This window comes from Rhinichthys klamathensis, unplaced genomic scaffold (assembly GCF_029890125.1).
Source record: "Rhinichthys klamathensis goyatoka isolate OS25496 unplaced genomic scaffold, OSU_Roscu_1.1 h1tg000505l_1, whole genome shotgun sequence".
Lineage (NCBI taxonomy): Eukaryota > Metazoa > Chordata > Actinopteri > Cypriniformes > Leuciscidae > Rhinichthys > Rhinichthys klamathensis.
Window position 1 is genome coordinate 786,198 of NW_026606986.1, and position 27,369 is coordinate 813,566.

At 38.7% G+C, this 27,369-nt stretch overlaps 1 protein-coding gene across 1 annotated transcript; it reads right to left on the reverse strand.

The window, feature by feature from the left end:
- Positions 1-27,369, reverse strand: fbxw4 (F-box and WD repeat domain containing 4). Its single transcript, XM_056238028.1, has 9 exons — positions 26,981-27,369; positions 26,179-26,274; positions 25,584-25,769; positions 24,869-25,001; positions 24,600-24,694; positions 11,775-11,840; positions 4,312-4,452; positions 601-742; positions 1-515 (listed from the first exon to the last, which is right to left on the reverse strand). Exons 1-9 carry the CDS (start codon positions 27,163-27,165, stop codon positions 381-383), a joined length of 1,179 nt encoding a protein of 392 aa, XP_056094003.1. The 5' UTR covers positions 27,166-27,369; the 3' UTR covers positions 1-380.

The window sequence follows — 27,369 nt, forward strand, 5'->3', positions numbered from 1 at the left end:
AAGGAAACAAAACATGTTTAATTGGCTCATTGTTGGAAAAATATACTTTCAGTTTCAATATATCTATTATCTTATGTGCTGTGGTTTAGCATATATCCCCACAGTGGGTGTTGGCAGCTCTGAGCAGTGTTTGTTTTAGACATCCCAGAGGTCGCTGGCAATGTGTTAAGTCCGTTAAGACTCGGACCACAGAAGGTCGTGAACCCTGCTTGCTTTCAGGAGCATGTGACAGGGGAAATATCCACCAGGCCATAACTGTATCATTAGCGGCACTGATTATCCAAAAGGCAAGATGGCTACTTGCCCATCTGAGGTCTGAGACCATCACTAAGGGCTTGGAGGAGATTGAAGCACGAGTCTCAAGTAACATGAATGGATGGTTATTTCCAGGACTGGGACCCAGCAGTTCTGAAGTCAAGGGAGTAAAGGACGGAGGCCAGGGCAGCGTAGAGGTGAGTGCTGTTGAAGCACAGACTGTACACTGGGCTACTGGTGGTGGGCGCCAACTGGAACATCTATTAACCGAATATTGCAAAGATGAACTTCACTACAGTAATATAAAATACCAAAAGGTTCTGAAACATGCATGCTCACAGTTACCTGTAAACAGCGTGTTTGCCGTTTGTCCCAAAGACGCACTACTCCATAGTATGACGAGCCACTGGCAATCATGTGATTCTTGTCAGACTTTATACAGTAAAGGGCGCTGTCATGAGGCTCCTCCCACTCCATCACACACTTTCTGTTAGAAAGGGAAATTCAATGTACAGATATTCAAACATGTTATTTTACAGGGCAGTGTAGTCAATATTGTCACAGAAGTGCAAATGTGATTTAAGAACTACAGAAGGGGAACATTTACTGGGAGTAATGACTTAAAAGCCCCTTTAACAGAGATTCCGGAAAATAAATGGATAAAGCGACCCGGGATTTGACCCGGGTTCGTTTGATTTTGCTTCATTCACACTGCCAGTGATTTGCCGGAATCAGAGAGCGCGTTCACACACAACCCGTGTATGTTCCGGAAAGACACGTGACATCGATGTGACATGTAATGTCTCAGCAGCGTGTATAGTTTGCTTATGAGCTGCGATTTCTCTCTGGAGAAACCACGCTTGTGCATTTTTTTCTCTGATTCGATCATAAACTAGCGCATTATGTACCGTTTCACTAGCCTGCTTTCATTTCACTTCAGCGTCATCATTACGACACGGCATTGGTTACGGCTTTTGTTCACACAGCGCGCGTTCCGGGTCTGAACACGGCAATGTTACTAGGTCCCCAACCCGGCATCGATCCCGGCATCAGTCCCGGGTCGTGTTTGCGTTCACACAGAAGGCACTCTGGCAATTTGCCGGGTTCAAAGCGCTGTGTGAAAGGGGCGAAATTGTGGTCTGTTCTTCACATGCAGTCGTCGTATGACTTGGAGTGAATTGTATGGACTACCTTTAATATGGTTTTATTGTCTTTTTTGGAGCTTGACAGCCCGTATGTGCTTTCACTGTATGGAAAAGAGCAGCGTGACATTCTTCAAAATAACTGTGGAAAATATTTTATGTTCCACAGAAAAAAGGAGTGTTTAGTATCATTGAGATACTATTATAGTTTTTACTAATATTTTGATTTAGATTTTATTTTATATTTTCATTTTCACTTTAGTTCAAGTTTAAGTAATTTTTTTTGTGTTTTTGCCATTTTCATTTGTTATTTTAGTAAGTTAAAATAAATGAAAATAAGAAATTTTACCTTGGCAAATTTAATAAAATAAACCTAACCTAAACCTAATAAAATAACAGAATTTTATTTTATTTTATTTCAAGTAACAAAAAATATTTTTTATGGTTTTAGTTTTAGTTAACTAATAACACTGAAAGAGAGAAAGACAAGCAGGTTTGTAATTAAATGAGGGTTTGTGATAAAACATTTCTTTTGGGGTGAACTGTTCTTTTAAAGAACAATGGGTTATTAATTTCCCCTTATAATTATAGCTTGAATTCTTTTAATGAACATCACAAAAAAAATCATTCAAATTACGAACTGAAATTAATATATAATGCACAGTTATGCTATACATTGTGTCCAAATGCATAGTCCAGAAGTTCCTAGTTACTCCAGCTATTCGCACATTATATTAGACCAGTCCTAAAAAAGAGCCAAAGTTACCATGGCTAGCTTTGCCTGCGTGGCTTAAGGGGAGCGTCTTATTTGCGCTGGCAGGCCACAAGGGTGAAACCTCATCCCTTGTTTACGGAAAGGGGCTTTCTTGTTTTAGAGCAGGTCGGGGAAAAAAAGAGGGAAGGACAGGGCAAGTGTCTGTGCATGAGCTGAGCCAATAGAGATCAATTCTCCATTAATGGTGTGCTGAATAAATCATGGAGAGGGAGTGTGGCTGGGCCGCGTTGCAGACAGCAGGGCAGCAGGAGCGTGAGGGACATGTCTGGATTGGATCTTACTTTGCTGCATATGTGTACACACATTCACTCACACAGAGGAACAAAAACATAAGCTGGTTCATTCCTCTTACGTCGCAAAATTGCATCACAATCTATATCAACGTAATGCACTGTCAAAATGTGCACAATTATTATTTTAGGGCTTTGTCACTGGCAGTAGCCATAAAGGGACCTCTTTGTACGTTATCTACCCCTAAAAGGTGCATATTAGTACCTTAGAGTAGTAATATGTTCCCACTACTATGAGTATGAACCTTTTAGGGGACAAGTTGTTGCACCACTAAAGGTACAATTGTTGCAGAGTGTACACTGGAATAAATATTAAATTAAATATTAATAAATAAAAAAAATCATATTCTTTTATCACAAATAAGTGAAAATGGCTGTGAATTGTAAATAATTTCAATACTCTGATTTAAAACGTGGTTATCACATCTGCGATGTCACCAAATGCAAACTTGTTTCCAACATGAAAAATTGGCAATTTAACTAATCTTCCTGGTGTTTCTTAAATTTTTTTCTTTCTATAATTGAAATATTTCAAACATGTTTTCTTGCAAATTATATCTTAATTTTTTTTCAAGAAGTCATACTTGGTTATCAATTAAAACAATTTTAGTTTTAAATGGCGTTTTTATAAATGTCTTCAATATATGCCAATATGTCATAATCCAAAAGACATAATCCTCCACGAAATTATATTACTGTGATAGGAAAACAACAGCACAAGTACCATCAAGTATTATCAAAGAATTGTATGAATGTGATGTTTTGTGTTGTTAGCTGGTTTGTTTTATTCTAAAACATTACATCCTGGTTGATAAAAGTACAAAAATGAGTATGACAATAAGAACACTTTAACAAAATATTAAATATTTTAGTCAAAATTAACTTAGTCGTTTAAGCTAATTCTCAATCCCTCAAAGAGCAAAGGCCAAATTTAGTTATTTCCATCATAGGAATCCTGTTCATTTTTGTGTCATCATGAAAATAAAGTTCAAATTAATTTGATTAAAAGTACACACACACACATATAACTCTTATATATATATTCAACATGTCTTGCAAGGTTCTGAGCAATCAAATTCAAATGAAAAGACCAGCACAGATCCTTCTCAATTATTCACAATTAATCTAAAATTAGTTTCACACACTTACCCATCATGATCAGTTTACTCTACAACTGAATTAAAGTGCCCTCTTTTTATAGACGATGACGACTTTCAGATGACTAACCGCTTTGAATCAAGACGTACCACATATTGAGTCTTGACTGGTCTTACTGTGAATTATTGATATCTTAAGAGGGGACATTTGCCCCTCCCCAAACTCTCCAGGGCCCTCTTTCAATCACCTCTGATTTGTGTTACTTGACTGCCCATATGCGATTGTGAGGGTCCCCCTCCCCAAAGCCCTACATAGAGCCCCAGTCCACCCCACAAGCAGCTCGCTGATCCCCAGCACCCGCCCTGTTGCCCTGGAGACGCGGCGCACCACATCAATATGGCCACCAACCGGTGTGGACTTGGGTGGGTGAGAGTCCCGGTGCAAGAGCCTCTCTCGACAAGGGGGTCCTTTTCAATCTCTCAGAGGAACAATTGTGTCCACAGACCCAAGAGGAGGCTCAAGTCTGGCTTCTTTTTTATCTAAACGGTACTCTATGCACAGGAGGGCTTATTAGATTAACAGAGAACACTAATCTTCCTCACAGGCTCTCTGAGACGTACAGGCTAACTTTATTAGTCTCTGTAGACAAGGCCAAATCTGCTGACAGCACAGGTCAATGTAAGCGCTAAGCCTAACTCAACACCACAACACCAATCGTAACGGCAAGGTGCTGAAGGTTCCCAGCCTGTACCTGGAGCAGACGCGCAAATCCCAGTAGCGGATGAAGGTGTCGTATCCGCAGGTGAGGAGCTGGAAGGGAGACTCGTAGATGATGTCCAACACACCTGCTCCGCGGCGGAACTCTGTACCAAGACACGACACCAGGTGACACCTGGGAGGAGGAGATAACAGAAGAAGCTTGCAGATTATACCTTGTCAAACCTCATTGAAGAAGATTAACACATTAATAAAAACACAGACAGCAACTTAAAAAGCAGCCGAGAGAATTACGCAAACTTGCTGGAGGCCGATCATTCCAGAGCGCGAGTTGAAAGCGACTGGACAAGTGAGGTCACCTGCATCTCGTCGTCTGAGTATCAGTTTTATCAAAGCGATTCTGTGACTGGCAGGCTCATAAAACAGGTCATGTTTACATGCTATTGAGATTGGAACGTCTCCCAGTCTTCACATCTCGGAGTCAATAAAGATCTAATTTCAAACCAAATGCCTTCATTTGCTCACTTAATCTCTTATTACCATTAAATCCCACTATACTCGTGCATTTCCAATGTCCACGGACCACACAAAAGCTAAATTAAGTCTTAGGATGAGGAGAAAAAAGTAAACACCTTTCGGAGTTTGAATAGGCTGCTAAAGCAGCTTAGTTTGGTTGTAAGGTACGTTCCCAGATATGTGAGATAACCGAGAGGACTGGAAGAAAGGAGATCGTGGGTAGAAAGGGGGTGTTGGGCCTAGCACCACGCTCCTATGATCACAGACCCAACGGGTCTGCGGCGCCCTCTGCCCCCACCCGCTCCGCAGAGGCCAGATTATTGTAGAATCACAATTTCTTTGTTGCTATTTAATTCCCTCCATGACCGTGACTGTGTGCGACTTGTGGACCTTTGATACCTGGTCCCTAGCAACCATTTAGGGGAGCCCAATGGCCATAGCGACCACCCCCCACGTTCGAGGTCTCCTGTGAGCTTGTTCACCGAGGGCAGACTGGTAATCCCCAACCTTCGCTCTGGGGGAGATGAGGGGGGTCTTTCTTAGACACAGGCTCTTTAAGAGATAGTCCTGCAGAACCAAAGGCCAAGACCCTGGTGGGGCTAAAGACAAACTCTCTTGTAGCCCCTCGGGCATCTGCATACCCATCATTTACCCCTTGCTGCTAAAATAACACGCTGGCAACAACTTGAACTGATGGCAGTGCTTAACAATGGGGACAATCAATTAAATGATGCAAAACATTTGTTTGCAAAACATGCAATTTGCATCAGATATTTCTTTCCTAAGTGCTTTAGGAAATTGTGTAAACTGGAGAGAGAGAGAGAGAGAGAGAGAGAGAGAGAGAGAGAGAGAGAATGTCTGGCGTCTGCTCGGGACCTTGCAAATGTCAAAGCGCGAAGTGAGAAAAACAAGCATCGTAAAAGAAGTCCTCGCATCTGTGCTCTAATTTTAAAGCCAGTAATAGCACTGTTCCAAGTACAACAGCAAACACCCGGGATTCTTAAATTGTTAGGTCACAGGTTTTTTTATGCGTCCCATGTTTTTTCTCCCGTTTTAGAGAGAACCTGTGAAGATTACAGGATGGAGGATAACCATATAATCTTTTAAATTACTGCATCTGCATGGCAGGCGACCTTGTTCTTGCAGCGTCTGATCTGTTTGGGAACGTGCGGCGAGACTGTCCCTTCTCCAAAGGCTGTCTGATCACGGCTTGTTCGACGAGAGATTTTGATTGAGTGGAAAAGGGTTAGAGAGCTGCTAAGGAAAAATTGATCTTCGATTTAAACTCAGAGTACAGGAGTCATTTAGCAGAGTGACGGCACATGTTTTATTAAGGTCAGAAGGTGAAATGGACAGATTAATTAAGACATGAGAGCGACTGTCCCAGTGGAGTAATACATATACAGTGCATCTGCCAGCACTCCCTCTCAAACGTGCGTTCAAAGGCTGCCAAAGAAAGGTGGTTTGTCTTCTCCTCCTTTAAGCAAGCAAAACTAGAAATTACATAACAATAAGGGAGGCCCTATCGTGGCTATTTTCGCAGCTCTTGTCGAAGGAGATGTCTAATGTTCATACATGTGGAAGCTGAGAGGTCACTAACAGACATGTCGGGGGCAACCGTGATATTTGCAATCTGCTAAAGTGATCACATGAACAATGTAGCCACCAAATATAGACAGACAAACTAGAGGGAAAAAGCTTTATTTTCGACATCCTTTTAAAGCGCCCCTCAAAGAGCAAATGACCTCAACCTAATCCTCTTTGACCCCTGAATATGTTTAAGCTCAAGCAAAAACAACACTCAGTACTTACGATACTTAGCCACACACCCAGACAGAATTTGTAGTTTTTTTCTGCACTGATTTTACTAGAAAATATGCAGAATATTTAAATTAATTTAAGTATAGCAAAACGTAGTTAAACAGAGTTAAAGGCATAATGAAATAATATTTAATAAACTATAAATGACATTTACATTTTTTTTATAAACAATATATATATATATATATATATATATATTTTAAAATGTATTAATCATATGTATGTATATATATATATATATATATATATATATATATATATATATATATATATATTTATTTATTTATATACAAATAAAACTAATTTATATAAATTTATACTCATATGAAATGAAAGATATATATATATACATACACACACACACTGTATATCTATGTTCTTCTGCAATTGTGGTTTCATAGATAATATATATTTTTTGTAGTCTTTATAGAAGTAAAATAAAAAACTTTTAAACTGCCTTGTTGCCAACAGCTACTTGAATCACATAGTTATGTCTTTATATTTGTGAAAAACTAACAAACTTTCTAACTGCCCTAAAAACAGTTGCAAATAAATGTCCTCTCTTTTTTATGTTCTGATATTGTTAGAGTTTTTAAATCCCTATTCTGCACTATAAAGAATGGCATGTGTTCGTAATTAGTCGTGAGTTATGGTCTCAGGGCCATCAAAAAATGGTGGGGCTGGCTTCCCTACAGTCCTCTGTCTCTGCTTGACCATTTGGGCCACACACACACACTTTATAAAAGGGAACTTTAATGAATTGATGGATTTAGAAAAAGGGCAATGCTGAGGACATTTCTTTGGGTGTTAGATCTACAGGAAAAGGTCATTTTGAGCTAACGCTCTTGTAAGGTTAAGTGTAGAGGGTAAACTGGCACAGGGAAGCTATGGGAAACAGTCAGTGCCCTGAAAGGATGTGAGACAGGTACATAAAGAGCCCTGCTGAGGTTTTCAGGGCCTAAAACAAACAGAAATCGCATTGCTTCGGCTGCATGTCAGCCAATTTAGCCCACAGTCGAAATAACCACCAGCAAAGAAGAAAGAAGAAAAAAAAAAGAATGCCATGGACCAGGACAATGGAGACTTTTAAATGTCACACGCGTTCTCTTAAAAACAATGAGATTGCAATTTGTATAAAACAGCTCTTGGTAGGATCCAGGCATTTAACCCTTTTCTTTGAGAGAAAAAAATGTTAAGAATTTCGGGGCAATTGTGAGATTCTTTGATGGCAAGAGCCCCATGAAAAGTTAGGGGTCCTTTTAAAGCACCACTTGTGTGTCCCTGACTAAGGCTGATCATAGACTTTTTCCCTTTTAAGAGGAGAAAAACATTAAAGAAAGAACGTAACTGCCATGTCCAGGTCCAAGTCGGAAATGTTTCCGATTTTCATTATAATGAAAGGTTAATTGAAGCTTAATGCATACTTAGGGTCCAAAATTAACTTTTTGCCTCATCTGTCAAATTGAGAATATTTAACAGTCATTACTTTGTTTTCATGAAACTGTATCTTAATCTTTTTTTTCTTAAAAACAGGATAAGATAATAGGGCTTATTTACTGACATTTGGTGCTTGGATTTATTTTATCCTCAGCATACTATTTATAAACATTGATCCTTAGATTAATTGTTGCTTATTTAGTGTTTTCAATTAAATATTAATAACATTAAGGCAATATTCATGTCTATATTGACAAAGCAATAAAAAAAACTTGTTTGGTGTCTGGGCATCATCTGTCTTCAGCTCGATCATTATCAAGTATCTTTTTCAAGCGATTGACTTAAAAGACACTACAGAAAACAACATGCTGCTAATGTGTTGGCTAACAGTAGCAAAATCTCCATGTCCCTCATACTTAAAACTCTTTTCTTTCCTTCCCTCATAGTGCCGTAATTAGTTCAAGCAGCCGGTCAGCTGGTACTCAGAGACATGAGGGTCTGACTGATCTTGGCCTGTACATGTCCTCTCTATTATTCCTCCACCCAGTCAACAGGCCCTGCTGAAAATATACTCAGATCTTTCAAGAACATGTTAAAAAAAAGTCAGCGGCTCTCGCCAGTTGCACTTGAAGTAGCCGGCTGAAAAACAAAACAAAAACAACATCCGGAATTCTCTCTCTTAGGAGATCTGGTGTTTTTGAAGATCCTCCACTATCCAGTGAATTTCTTTATGATGAAAATGAAGTAAAGGAAGTATCATTTAAATTTTAGAACTGTGGGTGGTTAATTTGCTGAGCATTTCATGCAGAAAGATAATCTGATATGCAAAAATAAAGGCATCCGAATTTATACTTTGGTGTTTACATCAGCAGTAGCCTGTTTCATTAGACATGTCAAATGCTTTTAGTTTTGTCATAGCCAATGTATCTAAATTTACTCCAGCCATGTCAGAGTGGAGGCACAGTGTGCAACGCTTCATCTCAGCTCAAGTTGCTAGGTCTATCTTTTATAAAAAAAATTAAAAAACAGCTATAAAATATTTATACACTAACAGATATATAAGAATTCCACTATCATTTAAACATTTGGGGTCAGTAAGAATTAAAAAACGAAAGAAAAAAAGAAATTCATGCTTATTCATTTTTAATAATTATTCAGCAAGGATGCACTAAATTGGTCAGAATTGAAAAAAAACATATTTATTATGTTACAAAGAAAATTCAGCTGTGTCATCACAGGAATAAATTAGATTTTAAAAACTATATTTAAAATAAAATAACTGATATTTGAAATTATAATAATATTTCATAATGTTACTGATTTTACTGTATTTTTGAATGAATGCAGCCTTGGTGGGCATAAGAGAGTTTGCACCGACCCCAAACTTTAAAACGCTGCTGTATATACAAACAATAGAGTCTGGCTGTACCCTAAAGTAGTATGGGAACTTTAACAAATGAAAGCACAAGTAGTTTTGTACTGAACATAAAACTAGGCCAATCTTTAATCAGAAAGACAAAAAAACAAACAAAAAAACAACAACATTACAGAGCATCTCAGTTCTGGCAAAAAGGCAGGATGTTTGTGCTAATGTCATCTTCGATCGAAGGTAAACGTATCCTCTCTAATATGTCTCATGTTTGTGCTGGTCATATAAGGGTTATGCTGGTGGCCTGTCTGGGAAAAGTTAAAAAGGGAGACATAGGAACACACACACATCCACACAGCCCCCATTCCCTGTCACCCCCCAGCCCCTCCACTCATCAGTCGGTTTCTCAGCCCCCTGTGACTGGCGGCTTTGTGCTCCTCACACAAGGTGCACCTGATTACTAGACGGGAACACATTATGGCAGGATACAACTGACCCTAGTGCAGCCACACAAAGACAGGAGGAAAGACAACACGACTTACTCCAGGACAGGTCACTGAATGCTCCTGTCCTGAGACACTTACACTCAGGTAATGCTCTCGGTGTTAAAACGCACCTGTTTTGCACATTCAACTACAATAATAATGAGTGTTACAAAAATCATCTGAAACCTCCTTACTCGAGCAAGTACAACAAAAGGTGACGCAAATATTAATTACTAAGGGGGATGGCTGATGACTAATAAATATGCATGTACACCAAAATCTATATATGTATGCGTGTGAAAATATACATAAATGTTTTTTAAATTTATATTTAAGATGTTTTTTTCAAAAAGGATGCATTCATTTGATCAAAAATGACATTAAAGACATTTAATGTTACAAAGAAATTCTATTTCAAGTAAATTTTGTTCTTTTGAATTTTCTATTCATAAAAGAATCCTGAACAAAAACGTATCACCGTTTCCACAAAAATATTAAGCAGCACAACAGTTTTTAACATTTATAACACTAAGAAATGTTACATGATCACCAAATCAGCATATTAGAATGATTTCTGAAGGATTATGAGACAAATATTCAGCTTTGCCATCACAGGAATACATTGCCTTTTAAATATATTCAAATAGAAAAGAGTTATTTTATATTGAAATAATACTTCACAATATTAAACATTTTTGATCCAATAAATGCATTCTTGGTGAGCAAAAGAAAATTATTTCAAAAATAAAAAAATCTTACTGGCCCAAAACGATTTTTATAAAAGAAAACCTGCTGCGTGTAACTCTAAAGCAACAAGGATTCTAATGCAAGCAGACTTTTGGCTGTTCACTGACTGTCACACCTCTTTGTAACCTTAACTGGTTCTTAGTTTAACAGGTTTGTAGTGAGTCTAACTTGATTCAATGGCCTGTTTACCTGTGCGTGCATCTGCATTCTGATAGCCGGCCAGCCCACGTGTCCATCAAGCTGACACTGGCTACCCGCGCCTCACAGATCAAACGGCAGGCGCATCGGTGGGTCACATTAATCTTGGCTCAACTTTTGTGTTCCGGTGTTCTATGGAACATGTGATTCCCATGGAAATCTGTCTGGAATTGCCTCTACTCCTTCTCCGCAATTTTTCCCGTCTCAAATTTCTTTGTCATTTGGTGCCGGAACTCACGGCCCACCCCACCTCCTCCTCCTCTTTTACTTTCCTTAGACTGACAACATGCAAGAAGGCTGAATTCAGCAGGTAAAGCTGGGGAATTATGGAAACCAGTCAGGTTGTATCAGGTTTAAGCCTGGCCTTTCATGACAGGAATTTTTAAGTCAGCTTTGAACTTCCCAAAGAGAAAAGACTGAGCTGAAGGGATAATGGGGCAGCTTCTATCATCATGATAAGGTTCTACTTTCACTTTGTGTGAAATTAACAGTTTCAAATAGTAACATATCTGAATACATACATTTTTGGAGATTTAAACATGTAGAAAACACAATGAACTGAATGATGCTAAGACATAATAAAACATAATTAGGACCCAAGTTAAAATCGAATGGTAATTTTCGATAGAAAGTAAAAAATACTACACAATTTTAGGGCTATCAACGTGACATGTAATTTCAATAAATGTTAATAAACAATATTCATATTTTGAAACTTTGCCCAGTGTCTTTAAATAAAAAGGCAGATGTTTTGTGTGAACTGCCCCTGTTACAGACTAATAAACCCAGTTGTAAAATGGATTGCTGTGGAAAGTAGGCCAGTGACGGGTTCAACAAGAAAAATAAATATCATTATAATTATATATAAAAAATATGTATACAACCATGTGGGGGGTGGGGGGGTGGGGGTGTGGGGATCGGTACCTTTCTGTGTCCCAGATTCGAAGAGGAGCAAAATTCTCACAGCAGGCTGTTCCTGTCACAAAGGTGCTGCAAAGATATAAAGATCTTTAGTAATGATTGCAAAATAGATGCTTTCATTTGATGCAACTTAGCTAATGTCAGCATTTTATAGGCAAATAATAATAGTACTATTACTATTACTATTATCATTAGTAGTATAGTAGTAGTAGTAGCGGCAGTAGTTTGATTGTAATTATTATTATAAATAAACCTTTACGAAATCCATAAAAATCTGTGATTGGGAGTTTTCACTGCTTTTCAGAAAATTTGCTTAATCTTTGTTCCAGCGTTTAATGTTTTTAGCATTTAAATACTGAGCAGGTGACGTAACAGTGGAGTCATATTTTGGCTCCTGGAGAGAATACACACAGAGCATTAAAAACAAATTTTGAAAAGTGAATGGAGCGTAGCGAGGTGTAAAGAGTGGCTGAAGGGTATGTTGAGACAGCGGATTTGTTCACAGATGTGTTTTCGTTCAAGAGATATCTAGGGGGAAAAAAGGAGGAACGTGGTGAAAAAAGAAAAAGAAACAAAAACACTCGGATGCCCCCTTCTTAGCTGGGTGACAGGTTGAAATGAGTTGAGCAGGTACGGGTGGGCGGGTGTGTGACCGCAGTAGTTTTGACCTGCGTGATAGTCAGGGATTAGAGCCCTCCTGGACAGCTGGGATTGGCGGGCGAGGCTCAAGGCTCTCCTGCTCCCTGCATTGTGTTCGGAGGTGAGCTGAACAATAGGGCCCTCACACTAGTGAACACACAGGAATGTGCCTGTTTTAGCACTCAGGTATTCCTACAATGCCCTGCTGGGATGGACTCTTTCATTGACAGAATGCTTTCTCAGTCTCTGTGCCAACTATGTAAAATGTGTGCGGCGAGTCGGCGACAACGTGCCTTGGAGCGAATGCTTACTGACGCACCACGCGAGAGGCACGTAAAACTACACAAATCACAAAGCATCTTCCTCTCTCACATACTTTCATACCTCTAGAGAAAACCCAGAGAAAGAGCAGGGGGTTCTTTGCCCTCCCACTAACATCAACCAAAGAAATGGGCTTCACAATGGAATACCAGTGTGGCCTCAAATTAACAACCAGCCCGTGTGAATAAGCTCTGTAGCGCCTGGTGTCCAACTCTAAACCCCCGGCACAAAAACAGAGAGGGACAGTGACCCTTCATTTCGCTAACACACAACATACACATGGACGGTCGATTAGACTCGAATGAAAAGGTGTGCTTGAATTTGAACATTTGATGAGGTAAAAACATAAAACTGATCATAAAAGTAGTACCAAACAACAACCCAACAAGTCTTTGAAGATATATCATGCAGGTGTCGAGAAACTGAGACACATAAGCAAATGCGAAGCCATTTTTGGTGTGAAAATGGAGAAAAAAGGCAGAAAGAAAGATAGACAGAGCGCGAGTAAAGTTGAGGGAACATGCGTACTCGTCTGTGATGGCTTCAGTTGGTTTGTTCATTGAGGACCCAAGCATATTGGCAAAGACAGCCATGGCAGCTGTCAACCCAGTTAGCGGTGGCCCATCAACCATATTCAGCTCGCCTGGCCAGTGCTGGCATTTTAATTACTGTTGGGTAAACTCATTTGCCCCAATGAAGGCCGTGCGCCCTAATAGAATATGCAGTCTGCCTGACCTTTGAACCCGTGTGACACAAGATACAATAGGGGCAAGGCCAAAGCTCTCTCTTCCCAGCCCTTATTACTCTCTATTACTTCAATTACTTATCCCTCAGTGAGTCCGATTGTGAAAAAACACAAGGGAGGGAGAGAAAAGGAGAAAAATAGAACACCACAATTAAATACATTTTTGTCTCCCGGACAAGTTCTGATTGATCTGAAAGGGACTCCTAGTGATATTATAGCTGTAAAAGGTCAAAGCCTCTCTCTCGCCTAATGTGCCTCCACCTTCCCTCGACCTTATGCCCCCCCTCTAAACCGAAGAGCACAGACAATCTCCCTCCAAAGCCCCCGGCCCACGCTGCCCACCCCGAACCCCAACTCCTCTGCCCCAAAAAACCCAGCACGCCTCAGGATCATTAGAACATGTCAGGGGTTCACTGCCAACACAACCATTTTGGTAACCTAATCAGCTGACATCATTATTCGAGGAACTGTGCAGCATGAAATTAGTGCCGGGGTCACACAAACTTTAATTCAACCCCTGCTGGGAGAAGAACTCCACAGTAACAACATTGTTAGGGCCAAACCAACACAAGCAACCACACGTATTGGGTCAAGACCACCGCAAGCGCTTTTCATAGCAAACCGCACACATCACTGAAAATGTGCTGAGTGTACCACAGAGATATGATGGGCTGTTTTTTAAAAATAAAAATAAAACTTTGTTGTTACTTTTTTTCCCCCTTTTACATATTGTTGTTGGTATACTTGTATGTGGAACGCAAACTAAAATATACACTTTCGTTCAAAGTTTGGGGTCAGTAAGATAAAAAAAAAGATAACAAAAGAGAAAATTATACTTTCCTGCGCTCCAAATCAGCACATTAGACTGATTTCTGAAGGATCATGTGACACTAAAGACTGTAACGGCTGCTGAAAATTCAGCGTTGTCATCAAAGGAATGAATTACATTATATGATCAAATACAAAACAGTTATTTTAAATTGAGATAATACATCACAATATAACTGACCGCAACTGTTGAACAGAAGAAAAGAAAGTAAAAGTAGTATAAACACTTTTTAACATTCACAGAAATACACATGACAATAACAACAGTAAAAACTAAAGACAGCTTTAAGAAAAAATAAATCAAAAATAAATGCTGCTAACATGCGTGATGTAGTGCTATAAAATGCTCTAGCTTTCTATGTCACATTATATTGTGTACACAGCTTTACAACTGAGCAAAATGAGGAAAACCTACTAGAAAAACCAGGTCAAGTAATCAAGCTGTTTTTTTTAAACATGGTCGCTGGTCCATGGTGGTCTACCAGCTCTGACCAGCTTAAACAACCAGCTGGTAGGTCAACCACCTAAACCAGCTTGTACCAACAAAAACAAAAAGAGCTATTTATAACAGATTTAAATCATAAAAATATGTTTTGTTGGTATAAATTAATGTATTCAGATTGATTCAGTGATTTTAAAGCTCCAGTCCGTAACTTTTTAAAGTTAAAAATAATCCAAAATAATTATATTAAAAACTTATTATAATTAAAACTTATTCTGCCAGTGGTCAAAACTATCTGCTTGCCATAGCTAGATTCAAAACGGTTAGCTTGTAATAATGATTTTAATTCCAGTGGTACTGGTGGGTTTCCGCGGGAAATTCGAGCATGTCTTTGCGTCATTACGTCACACCCGTACACATAAAGAAGGAGTTTCGGCTAGCCGGCTATACTGCGCGTGACGAGATGTTTAGATGTATAGGCTTTTCTCGCAGGCGCAGCACTTTACATAATTAAACTTATGGCATCCAGAAAGATCCAAACAACAATCATCAGTGTCAACTGGAGATTCAGCAGTTATAAAACCCAAAAGACTTCGTACTTCGGATTTAAGGTGGCTAGAGAAAGAGAAAGAAACCGTCTCATGCGAACACAAGGATTTAAACATCGGCGGGGCTTTTGAAAAGTGCATGAACTCCGTGTTTTGAAGGGGTTCAAAACAGAAGAAGAGACGGCTTTTTTCTGCTGAACAAGTAAGTTAAGACATTTCAATAGTTCAATCGTGTAACAGTACGTTTTCTTAATTCACACAGTTATGGAGTTTCCTTTGTTGTGCCTTTCTCGTTTTGCTATTATGGAGAATATGAATTCTGAACTACACAGGTAACCATAAAACACGTTAAATTTAACATTAGTCACGCAATGCTGATGTTGTTAACATGAACAATTTGAGAACAAAGTAGGCTGTAATTTGCACGGTTGCTGTAAATCTCGTTGATTAAATCTAACGAAGCTTATCATGTCGAATGCTTTTTCCCCCTTAGTTGGTCAGAACAAAAATGGATGTTACTTGTTCAGAAGACATTTTCTTATGAAAATTCTTATGTTGGTCAAACTTTCAAAAAGTGAATCTGTGATTCTGTATGACAGTATCCACACAGCGCGGTGACTGACAGCAGCACTCGCCTCAAAGCACTGTGTTCATCCGCGCTGTTTCATGCCGATTTACAACCCACGTAAAGATGATAATTCCGCGAATCACTGCAGTTACAGATTTCGAACAGAGAGATGGCGACAAAGAGGAAAAGCTACGGACTGCAGCTTTAAATAATACTGACTTGAATAAAACCAGTTCATTTACCATTTTAGGTTGTTTTTAATAAATCTGTTCATTTTAGTTTAACTTTTCAGAAAACCAATTGTTCCTTTTTTTAATTAAAATATACATTTAGTTAAACACTGCCTTTTATCACAATATTTTTGAATCAGGGAACTAGCTATTCCCCAATTATCTCCCCAAAAAGAGCACACAACAACATGACCACAACTAAAATAAAAACAGCAAAAGACATAAACACAGACTAACCCTAATACAAATTGACATATTTCAGCTAACATATAAATAAGAAAAGGTGTTACAAAATTTTAACTCTATTTTTATCTAAAGATAAATAGAAAGAATCAATCCTAAATTAGAAATATGACATTTAAATTGTCATTAATTGTGTAATGACTATAATAAATGAGGAAAATATTTTAAACAGTGAAATAAACCTATTGAACCCAAATGCATCTCATTCTGTCCTAAAGGCCTATGGGTAAAGACAGGGTTCAAAGGGAGTTTAACCCCCCGTGCACCGGCCTTGCAGTGGATGTTGTTCATTTGTTATAGTTGACCCCTGGCTTTGTTCAAGGGGATGTTAGAGTGCTTTCATCTTAGTCCCTAAATATGTTTGAATTGAAAAGGGTTATGATGTATTTATATTGGCTGGAGGAACACAATAGACAGGGTCTTTCTCTTTCCCTCTCTGTGTCGACCCTCCTGCCCCGTTCTCCAGCCCAGCTCCCCCAAGCCCCCCTCCCGCCCCCCTGTTCAGCTCACACCCGAGTTCACAGACCTTTTGGCTTTCTGTTCATGTCCCCTGCATCTGAGGTCAGAGGAACATTCCATACACCACCTTTTGCTTTTACCACATCAATTTAGACCAAAAAAAAAAAAAAATACACATGAGAAAATATTCCATGAGAAAGTCAGCAGCCAGTCTATACGCAGATCTCATCTTATTAACATGCAAATAAATGACAAGCAATTTTATCAGTGCCTCAGATTAACAAAATTACATGGTAGTCTTAAAAGCATTTTTAAAATAAACATTTAGGAGTCAAATTTAGTTACAGCCAAATTACAAAATAGTTCAAATAAACATGACACAACTGTCAAAAAAGGTAAGAAATTATGGCTCCAACATGTCATTTAACTTATTTTAGGGCATGTTGACAAAAAGGATGATAACTATAATGATAACTTTAGAGTTTTAATAATCATTCTACTTTTATGAGAATAAGGAAGTCCACATAACAACAAATAGAAACAATACCCTTGGAATCACCCATTTTTCCACCTGATGAATGATAAAAACATTTGATCAGAATCCACCGCCAATTAGAATCCACCTGGCTTTTAAAGAACTTGAGCATTTAAAGTGTCAGACAACAAAACTGCAGTGTACACTTATAATAAACAGAATGTATCTGTCCGTTGGTGTGGACACTACCATTATAGTTTTTTTATATTCTTGGTGTGAACAGGTCTTTACTGTAAAACAAAGATTCTCTTTGTCGGTTCATTACAATTTAACGTCACAATGATAAATAATGAGCAATATTTTATTGTAACAATGTATATTTATAGAGAATGACTTGCTAGGAATCAGTTGTGAACTCTGTAATAGCTCTGAACGATTCACTGACTGAGTGACTGAGTCAAACTTGAGTTCGAGATAGTGAATTTTTGTGCTTGACTCATTAAAAAAAGAACCTGAGTAATTTGTTCGCGAATCGGACATCATGGCTCACGTTTGATTCTCCATACAAGAATCACTAATGCGTGCTTTAACGAGATATCTGCCGAAATTGCATATGGATACTTTGTTAACTTGACTTTCTTTCCGACTAGATTTTCAATTATTGTCACATTTTTGGTCACATTTCAGACCGTTTTGGTCACAGCGGGTTGCATAGCAAAATTACGCTTTCTGACGTAGATTTTACATTTTCACTGTTCAAAAAGGATATTTTAAGTCTCTTTTAGTATTGTTACAATGTTTCTGAACTTATTTGTTTCATTTTATGTCAACAGTCTAACTCTATCTGGTTAAGAAAAGCACAGACAGTCATGCATTACACCACAGCCACAGAGTTAAACTCCCCAGCAAACTTCTGAGCAAAAATGCTTTTTAGGGAATAACAAAAGTTTCCATCTCAAATGCGCCTGGGGAACACCTGTATGTGGCATGTGTGTAATGATCTGCTTGTGCAAAGCCTGCATAGAAGGGGCATATTGACTGCAATTATTCAGGACACCACCTGCAGTCAGAGGCTATAGCTCCCATGCTGTGCTTTCAGTAGTAAGCGCCCTGTATTTAACGTGTGGGAACGCACATTCTGTCCGTTATCGCTTTATTGTTGCAGACTCTTTCTTTTCTTGCTTTCTTTCTTGTTTTTTCCCCTTTTTTAACTAATTGAATTCTTGACTCCTAAGACACGGCTCGCCCTCCCAGCCTTATAAGAGAGAGAGAGAGATGAGAAGCAAAATGAATGACATGAATTTCACTCTTTTTTCCCCTTCTCTCTCTCTCTCTTTTTGCTTGAATGAGGTGGAGCAAAGGGGCTGAAATTAGGGCGGGTGAGCTTAGGGTGGTATAGAGGGGTACATCTCGCTGTACTTTCATGCAGAGGGTCATAGGTCACGCTCCCTCCGTTTGCCAGAGAGTGGCGTTTTGGGGGCGGTTTATCCAACAATCATTTTCTTTGGAAAATTTCAAAGGCAGTACCCCTGCAACATCTTTGTAGATATGCTTGGCCAACTCTAAACAAAACAGGCCTCCCCAAAAAGAAGCCTTTCTAACTTCTCCTTGGGGTTGCTTCTCTTTTTGACGCTTGCGCCCGGCGTTCCTTTTCATCCCCCCTGCCTGGTCGCTGTGGGCTCATTGCGACTACTGAGGTATAGTGTGTACTGCGCTCTTTGAGGCAGTTAGATAGAAGGAACGCTTCTGTCCGTAGTGCCATGGCCTATCCCATCACAACATACAAGAAGCACAAAATCTGCTATCTGTGTTTACATTCTCTGCATAAGACATTGATTAGCCATGTTTAAAAACTCTCTGGGTGATGAACAGACACAAATGTATGCAGAATTTGCATCGGCCAATGAGGACAAGCACATTTGATCTTCCAAGTGAGGCCTCTTCGTCTAAACTGTAATTAAACAATGTCTGAAAAGCTAAACGAACGTAATTCTCTCAAGATCTGAGATGTGCATGGTATTAACAATACTAAATTACACATTTCAGGCTAATAAAATGTGTGCTTCTTTCTTACTTTCTCTGCAAGTGAAGTGCTGACATCAAACTGAAAACAGACAAACCCAAACCTCACTTTATATCAAACAAGCTTAATAAACTAGCTGACAGGATCTGTGGTGCATGTGTGTGTGTGTGATATGCAAGAGGAAGAGTGGCCGATGTACCCTACACACACTCTGGCTAGAGTTACCCAGGTCTGCATGGATTCTTCCAGACTTAACAAGTCCCATCTTGTCAGTTAAAATCTGTCATGTCTGACACTACAGGAAACTATTTATCACACAAGGCGCTCCCTACTAATTCTACATCTACTGGTAAAAAGGGAACGACAGAACATTTTCAATGGGATGGGTCAGACAGACATAAAGCAGTGAAAGATGGCATGTCCAAAGGAAATCAGGAGATGTCCAATATCAAGTGCCAGCAATTTTTAAGTGAAACGGTTTAGTTACAGTATAATCCATTAAAACGGTATAAAATAATATAGCAAGTAGACATATAAAATGATAAACAATAATATTAAAAACATACACTTCCATTCAAAAGTTTGGGGCCGAAATGTATAATTTTATATGTTTATCATCACATTATTAGAAATGGTTAGAAATAGGAGGACAATTTCAAATAACTATTTTCAATTGTAATATATTTTAAAATTTAATTTATTCCTGTGGTGGCAAAACTGAATTTTCAGTATCAGTATTCAGTGTCACATGATGCTTCAGAAATCATCCTAATTTTCTGATTTGGTGCTCAAGAAACATGTCATTATTATCATGTATATAACAGCTGTGCTGTTTAATATTTTTGTGGAAAGAAAGCATGATACAACTTTTCAGGATTATTTGATGAATAGAAAGTTGACGAGAACAGCATTTATTTGAAAGAGAAAGAATTAGTAACATTATTAATGTCTTTACTGTCACATTTGATCAATTTACTGCATCCTTGCTAAATAAAAGGGATCATTTCTTTCACGCCAAACTTTTAAATAGTGAATAATACTTTCTTGAAAGACAGTAAGTTGATTGTATAAAAATTAAACAATTAAATTGAGGGGAAAAGTCATTTGATTGGCATTGCATTGCCTTCATCCATTTCTTACAGATTGTATATGTAAAGATGCACACGAACATGGGAGTATCTCTAATGGAATAAGAAATGTAAACACTTTATTTTAAACATTAATTTTTCTAATAATCCATAATACAGATCGTTGGTAGCTCTAGCTTATTCCTGAATCGCATGGTTTGCTAGGAAGTCTATATGCTGTGGTTATGGAGGAGAGTATACAGGATAATCGCAATGTAAACCGTCAACCAATTTTAGCTGCAAAGAGCAACTGAAAGACTTGAAAGAGTAGTTTTCTCCTTTGAGAGCCACGTTACCAACTGAACGAGTCATTCCAGGTCCTAAAACAGTGTCCTCAAGATAAAATGTATGCTAATCAGAGGCCATTAGTAGCAATCAGGGCTTTTCCTTGCACAGGAGCAGATGAATCAACATTTGGGGTGAGAGTCTGAAGTCTGACATGGCAGACAAAGACTAGACTGAGATTTGGGGGGTGGGGTGCGGGGGGATGAACCAGTCAAGCTCACGGGTTACAGATCAAGAATCAGGAATCATTTGGGCTGCTGTGAATGGCAGGGTTTTTTTTCTTCTTCAATATGGCCGCTGCTGTCTCTTTGATATGAGATTGTAAATGGAATTCAGAACAGAAGAGCAACCCACTGGAGTGAAATGAGAACAATGCAGGGAGCCAGAGTGCCCATTACCTTCGCAATGGGAGAGGGGGCAGTTTTTTTGGATCGGTCTCATAGTTAAGGCTGGGACCGCTAGCCATATGACACCATTTAGGGAATTTCAGAGCTAGCGTTCACATTGCAACATCAGCTGTGAAAGTCATGCAGTCACCGTGGAGTTCTTCAAGTCTGCACAGGACCTGTCCTGCCCATCGCCTACATTACGCTGTGATATAACTACTGAAAAACCTGAGAAGATGGTCCAATATAAAAGAAATAAAATGCAGTGAAAAACTCAAGCGCCTAAAATTGTAAAAAGCAATCTCAGAAATAGGACAAGGGCTACTGGCTACGGTTAGGATCAGTGACTACAAAAAGATAGACGACAGTCAGCCTTGGCATTTCGCTCCAGCCGGAATATCCCACTGACAGACCTTGAGATAACGTTCCTTGGAAAATACGACGGCAAAAAGGGAGGGAGGGTTATGGAACAAGCGAGGAGGGAGGTTAAAATGAATGAAATACAAATCAGAGCCTGAGCAAATGGTGGCGGGAAAAAGAGAGAGAAGGGCTATATTTTCTTACGCGGTTCTTTTGTTTTATACACAAGTGTGATTCTGCATTGGGTTGGAACAATACAGCCCCTAACACCTGAGTGTCAGAGGCGACCATATGCACACTCTTTCGACATCTTTCTCTCTGTTCTCTCTCCCTTCTTTGTCCCTCACCCCTTCCCTCGGACCCGTTGCTCACTGCAGCGTCTCCTCTCTTGCTCCTTGTCCTTTAGATACCTCAAGCGTGAAGCTGGAACAATTACATTTGCAACACAAGGGCTTCCCATCTAGTTCTTCAGGTTTCCAAATTAAAACACACTGTGCAATCCCTATTTTGAAACCCTGTCCATCTACAGTTTCAGCTCCTGACTGTTGTAGGAGTGAAAGCAGAACATACTCTCAATTAGAGGACATCTGTTGCTCTTTTTAATTGGTGGAGCTCACACATAAAAAACAGATCATCTTGAGAGGATAAGACACTTTTTAACAAAAACTAAGCAGTCTCAAAAATACCAGCCTTGGTATGTTATATAAAATGAAATAATGGAAGTCAATAAAGTGTGCTTGAATTTTCTTCTTGAAAATAGTTGTGCTGCTTAATATTTTTGTGGAAACTGATACATTTTTGTTCAGTATTCTTTGATGAATAGAACCGAATTTACTTGAAATAGAAGTTTTTTGTAAAATTATAAATGCCTTTAACGTCATTTTTGACTAAGAGATTATTTTTGTGGAAAAACTGATAAATTTAAGGATTCTTTAATGAATAGAAAGTAAAAAAAAAAAAAAAGCTTTTGTAACATTATAAATGTCTTTACCATCACTACTGATCAACCGTAAAAACAGATCTTTTTTATACATAAAAATATATAGCAGTCTATATATTTTAGGAATAGATTCTGTGAAAAGGCATAATAAAAAAGTTTGAAAACCCCTGGCTTAGTTGACGCCTTTATTTCAAGTCAACTTTATTTCATCAACTTTGACTTGACTCCCACCATCAATACATGTAAAGAAGTGTGGTCCATTATCTGGGTCCAGCAGTCTTTTTTGGAGGCCTGCTATTTCAGCCATCAAATTGGAGAATTAATGATGTGTATAATCGTCTCTTATTTTGAAATCTAAATTCTTGGCTGTGGAGACGGGGCAGTGGGGATTAATAACTCGGCTGAGTGACTAAAACTGCGTTGAACCATTGCATCTGCTCAAGTAGCAGTGGCTTTCTTCCGCTACACGCTGGCCCTGTCGTGACAAAAGATGAGAGTGGTCAGTGTCCTCTAGTGTCTCCCAGCACACAGTGTTTCCATTCCTTCAGCAGTGCTGTGAAGGTGCGTTTGACGGATCAGGGGCAGGTGGAGGCTCTGCGCTAGTGTTACAGCTTCATGTGCCTGCGTGTCATTAAGCGTGTGGGAGTATACATGGCCGAGCAATCAAAGGCAGCAGGAGCAAAGGCAACCCCGCTTTGCCATAATATCCTGCACGTTTTTTTTTCTCTTTCCCTCTTCGCCTGTCTCACTCCATCCCACACTTGTTTAAACAGCTCATCACATTGGGAAACTTCCCAGATGTATCGGGGGAGAAACGGTTAACCAGTTGTAGACTGAAACAGCTCTCTAAAGTTCAAAAGTCTGTAACGATTTATCAAATGGAAGGTTCAACACATTTCAGTGTTTAAAAAGTCAAGAAACACAAAGAAACATTCAATGATGCATCACCCCTGTCCTAGTGAGAGTTAAGAAGCGGGGAAAAGAGCGTAGGTTACATTTGAGCATTTTCAGACCATAAAAAGGGCCTTTTTCCAGGCAAAATTCTGCTTTCTAAGGCTTTAGGGGCCGGGATGACATTCTTCTGAATCTGCATTTCAGAGGTGTGAGCTAATTGACTTCAAAGCAATGGCATGGCAATAAATTGAAGAGTATGTATTAAAAAAGGGTCTTGCCACCTGCATTGGGTTGCCCTTTCTATGACCACTTCACCTCACGAGCCGTAACGATGCCACCACCCCCACCCCGCTCTTTTAAACCCACTGATACATTCATTATTTGAAAGATCTCAAATTCTCTTTGATGAAAGCAAAGGTTGATGTTCAGGTCTGTTGGTGATTCATATGGTGAGAAGAACAGAGGAAACCAGTGAGTATGAAGTATGTAGCGGAATCAAACACATAATGTCTAACGAGTGGGACGGTCTGAAACTGGAAGAGCATCATGGATACAGTAGAGGGAATTACAGTGTCCAAAAGACTGAGGCCACTAGACTAAATGCTTTTATTATGCATAACAATTTGAGTGGCAAGTTCAATTAAAATATTTTTGCATTTAAACATTTTGCATTTTGAGTATCTTGTGCTTCAATTGAAGCAAGAAAATCCTGGCTTTTGTTCAAAGAAGTTGGCATGGTCAATGTCACAAATATGCATATGCTTACTTATACAGTGACATAGAAATATTCCAGAAGCATAAATATTTCCCATTTCAATTTTCATCATAACGTTTCTTGTTCGAATTGATTCGAAATTCTACAAATTTATGTTCATTTCCAGGTTTAAATTCGATTTTGAATGCAGTCTCAGGCTTTTGGGTCCTACTGTATATTTGCTGCCATATATAGAGAGAGTTTTAAAAAATAAACTTTTAGTTTAAAAGAATAGTTCACCCAAAAATGAAAATTCAGTCATCATTTACCCTCATGACGTTCCAAACATGCATGACTTTCTTCTGTGGAACATAAAAGATATTTTGAGAAAATTCTTAAAAATATCTTTTGTGTTCCATAGATGAAAGTCAGTCTTGGAATAACATAACTTTAGCCAATATCTTTTATTTTATATTAAAAATCAAGGACTGACAGCATCAAATTCATCAAATACTGGAACAAAAGTATTTGGTAGAGTATATGTTAGCTTTATGGTTAGACTATTAACCACAAAGACTAGACTAATCTCATTGCACAAATAAATCATGAGAACAGGCTTACCATACAGATGGACTGATGGCCACCGACCACACTCTGTCATACATGGGAATTGTATGTAAGCACTGTCCAAATCGATCTGGAGTCAGAGCCCAAATCTAAAATCAAATTGCAAACAATACAAAAACCACAAGCCATTTGGACAATAACCTACACAACTCAAAATCAATTGAATGCCAGAGTAAGTGGATATAATACAATGCAAGACACCTAGTCATGGCCATAGCGATATTTACTAAAATGAAAGCAGAGCAACACACACAGTCACTAACCTTTGCGGTCTTGTCTCTGGAGCCACTGACTATCACACCACCTTTACAGTCAATGCAGTTCACCTCCTGATTGTGACCATAATACTCCACAGAGTAATCACTTCCTTTGTCATGAAGAATTATTTTACCATCTCTGAGAAAAAAAAAAGACAAACAGTAAAGATTGGTAGTAATAATACTACATACAAGAGTGTTATAGCAAATAAACATGAATTAAATACAACAAAAAACTTTTCTGTTCAGGATTATGTGTTTTAAAGAGCAAACTATCCCAAACAATCAAACCACAAGGTGTGGACTCACCGAATGGCTGAACTACTGCAGTTAATATTTTACTGTTTAAATGTAGGACTTTTGGCACAATAATAAAAAAGAGGGAAAACAGCACATTCCTGTTTCACCTTTCAACAGAAGAATACTGGTGGCTGCAAGACTTTTTTTAAAGGTCTAGACATCAAACTAAACCTTCATTGCATGTGTGACAATGGAAATCGCATCAGTTTCTCATTTAAAAAAAAAATGTATTTGATTGTTTTTTTAAATTTTATTATAATAAACAAGTCAGCAACAACCAGATAAGATTAGATGAGGAAGTGATACCTCATCAAATATGTTTATTGACATGATTATTAAAATAAAATATCTTATATATTCTTTAATGTCTTAAATATTCTTGAATGACCATAAGATCTGTAAGCAGTGATCATGGATTTACCCTCCTGCACTGATAAGGTGTGTGTCTGTCAGAGTGAATCTGCACACGTCCTCTTGGTGTCCCGTGAACAGGGCCACTTGATTGTTCTGTAACTTTCCCCCCTCAGCTCTCAGATGGTACGCACTGATGTTTGCTGCCTGAGAGAGATACAGCACATCACAGTCCAGCTGTATCCACGGCAACAAGCTGTGGGCGAACAATCAAGGAATGGAAATTACTCCTACACATGTTTTTTCTGTAGTTCAATCTGTATCTTGGGGCTTAAGGTGACGAGGAGGCTAATAAAAAAAACACAATAATGTCTTGTCCATATTGGCAAGGTCAGTACACACCCTAAGTCAGAGTATAAACGTCTGAAAAAATATGTATTTTGGGGTTGGACAGTGAAAGTATGACATCTTCCTACTTGCTTTTAAATTCCTTTTTTCCCCTTCTCCCTTTCGAAGTAAGGGGTGGGTCACATTATAACCATTTTATTCCACTAGTTTGAACGGTTGTATTTCTGCATCTGTATATGCCTAGTTATTTTATATGATTCAAGTTATTTATGCCTTCAATTTTGATGCAGTGTAAGTTAAAATATAAAATAACTCACTTAATTTTCCATTTTAAAAGAACTTCTTTACGACAGACTCCATGGATCCAGTTGTGGGACACCCTCACTCTGTCCTTAAGAGGAATGGAAGGACATCTGAAAAAATTGGAGGAAGATTAGGGGATTGATGGTTTACATTATTTGATTTTACTTTAGATAATTGGCTAAATAAAGCAGGAGACGGAAATGAAGACGGATCTGTCAACCTATTTGTTGTGTGCCATGTGTGATTAAAATACAGTATGCAAATAATAGCAAATAACTTTGGCTGGTGTAGGTGAGTTTATAAAGCAAATCACACATTTTTGTGACACAAATTAAAGGATTTTATCCCACATTTTTTGCAATAAAGAGAAAAACACGTGATAAGAAGGTTACATGCAAAATATCATTAAAAAAGGGGGGTTTGTGGGTCTAATGCTTTGAAAATGTTATGACATATCAGAGTTCGTATTCGTGGAAAGTGACTGAGGGGCTACTTCAAATTGGGCTAATCTAAACAATTTTACGAACAAAACCTGGGTCTTTTATCCAATATCCTATTAATCTACTTATGCATAGTACTTCCACAGCACAGTTCTTTTGTCTTAAAGTCCCTCTCACATACAGGTTACACATGTAAACAAAACCCGCATGACTATCAGCGTAAGAAATGAACTGAATCACAAGATACGCTGTTTGTATTACGTCACGACGGTAACGAACGCACGTTGTTCTACGCAGTCTACGTAGTTTTGATATTCTATGCGTAGGCCGAGAACTATTAGCTAGCAACACAGCTAGTGAATCTCAAAATTCTTACGAATCTATTCCTTGTCGTGTCAAGCCAGTATTTATAATGCCTTTAGCTATTTTCCTCCAAACAACGTCTCTGGAGATGAACTGGTAGCTTCTCTTGCACGCTTGAGAGAGGCGGCAGAGCGATCTGGGATCCAGGTAGGACAGGACGAGGAAGAGCACATCCTCGGGTAACTGAAACAGAAGCATCGCTGCTCCTTTTCCAGATCAGCGCCTCTTTTCTTTTCTTTGTCACGTTGTGTCTGCCTCCACTAATATGAAGGGCTTTACTGAGAGGACATTCGTCGTTTTGACGCAGAAATGTGCAGAAGCCCATGTTTTTTCTCAAAGCGTGTAGACACAGCAAGCGAAGGAAGCCATCACAACCAGAAGAGTCACGTGATCCACGCTGTG

Bases quoted from the DNA above. Each gene is read 5' to 3' on its own strand.
- fbxw4 (XM_056238028.1), bottom strand. From the start codon at position 27,165: ATGCTTCTGTTTCAGTTACCCGAGGATGTGCTCTTCCTCGTCCTGTCC. The intron at 25,770-26,178 runs GTGAGTTATTTT...GTTCGCCCACAG, and splicing joins CTTTTAAAATGGAAAATTAA to CTTGTTGCCGTGGATACAGC. The intron at 11,841-24,599 runs GTAAGCCTGTTC...ATATCTTTGCAG, and splicing joins GCCATCAGTCCATCTGTATG to CACCTTTGTGACAGGAACAG.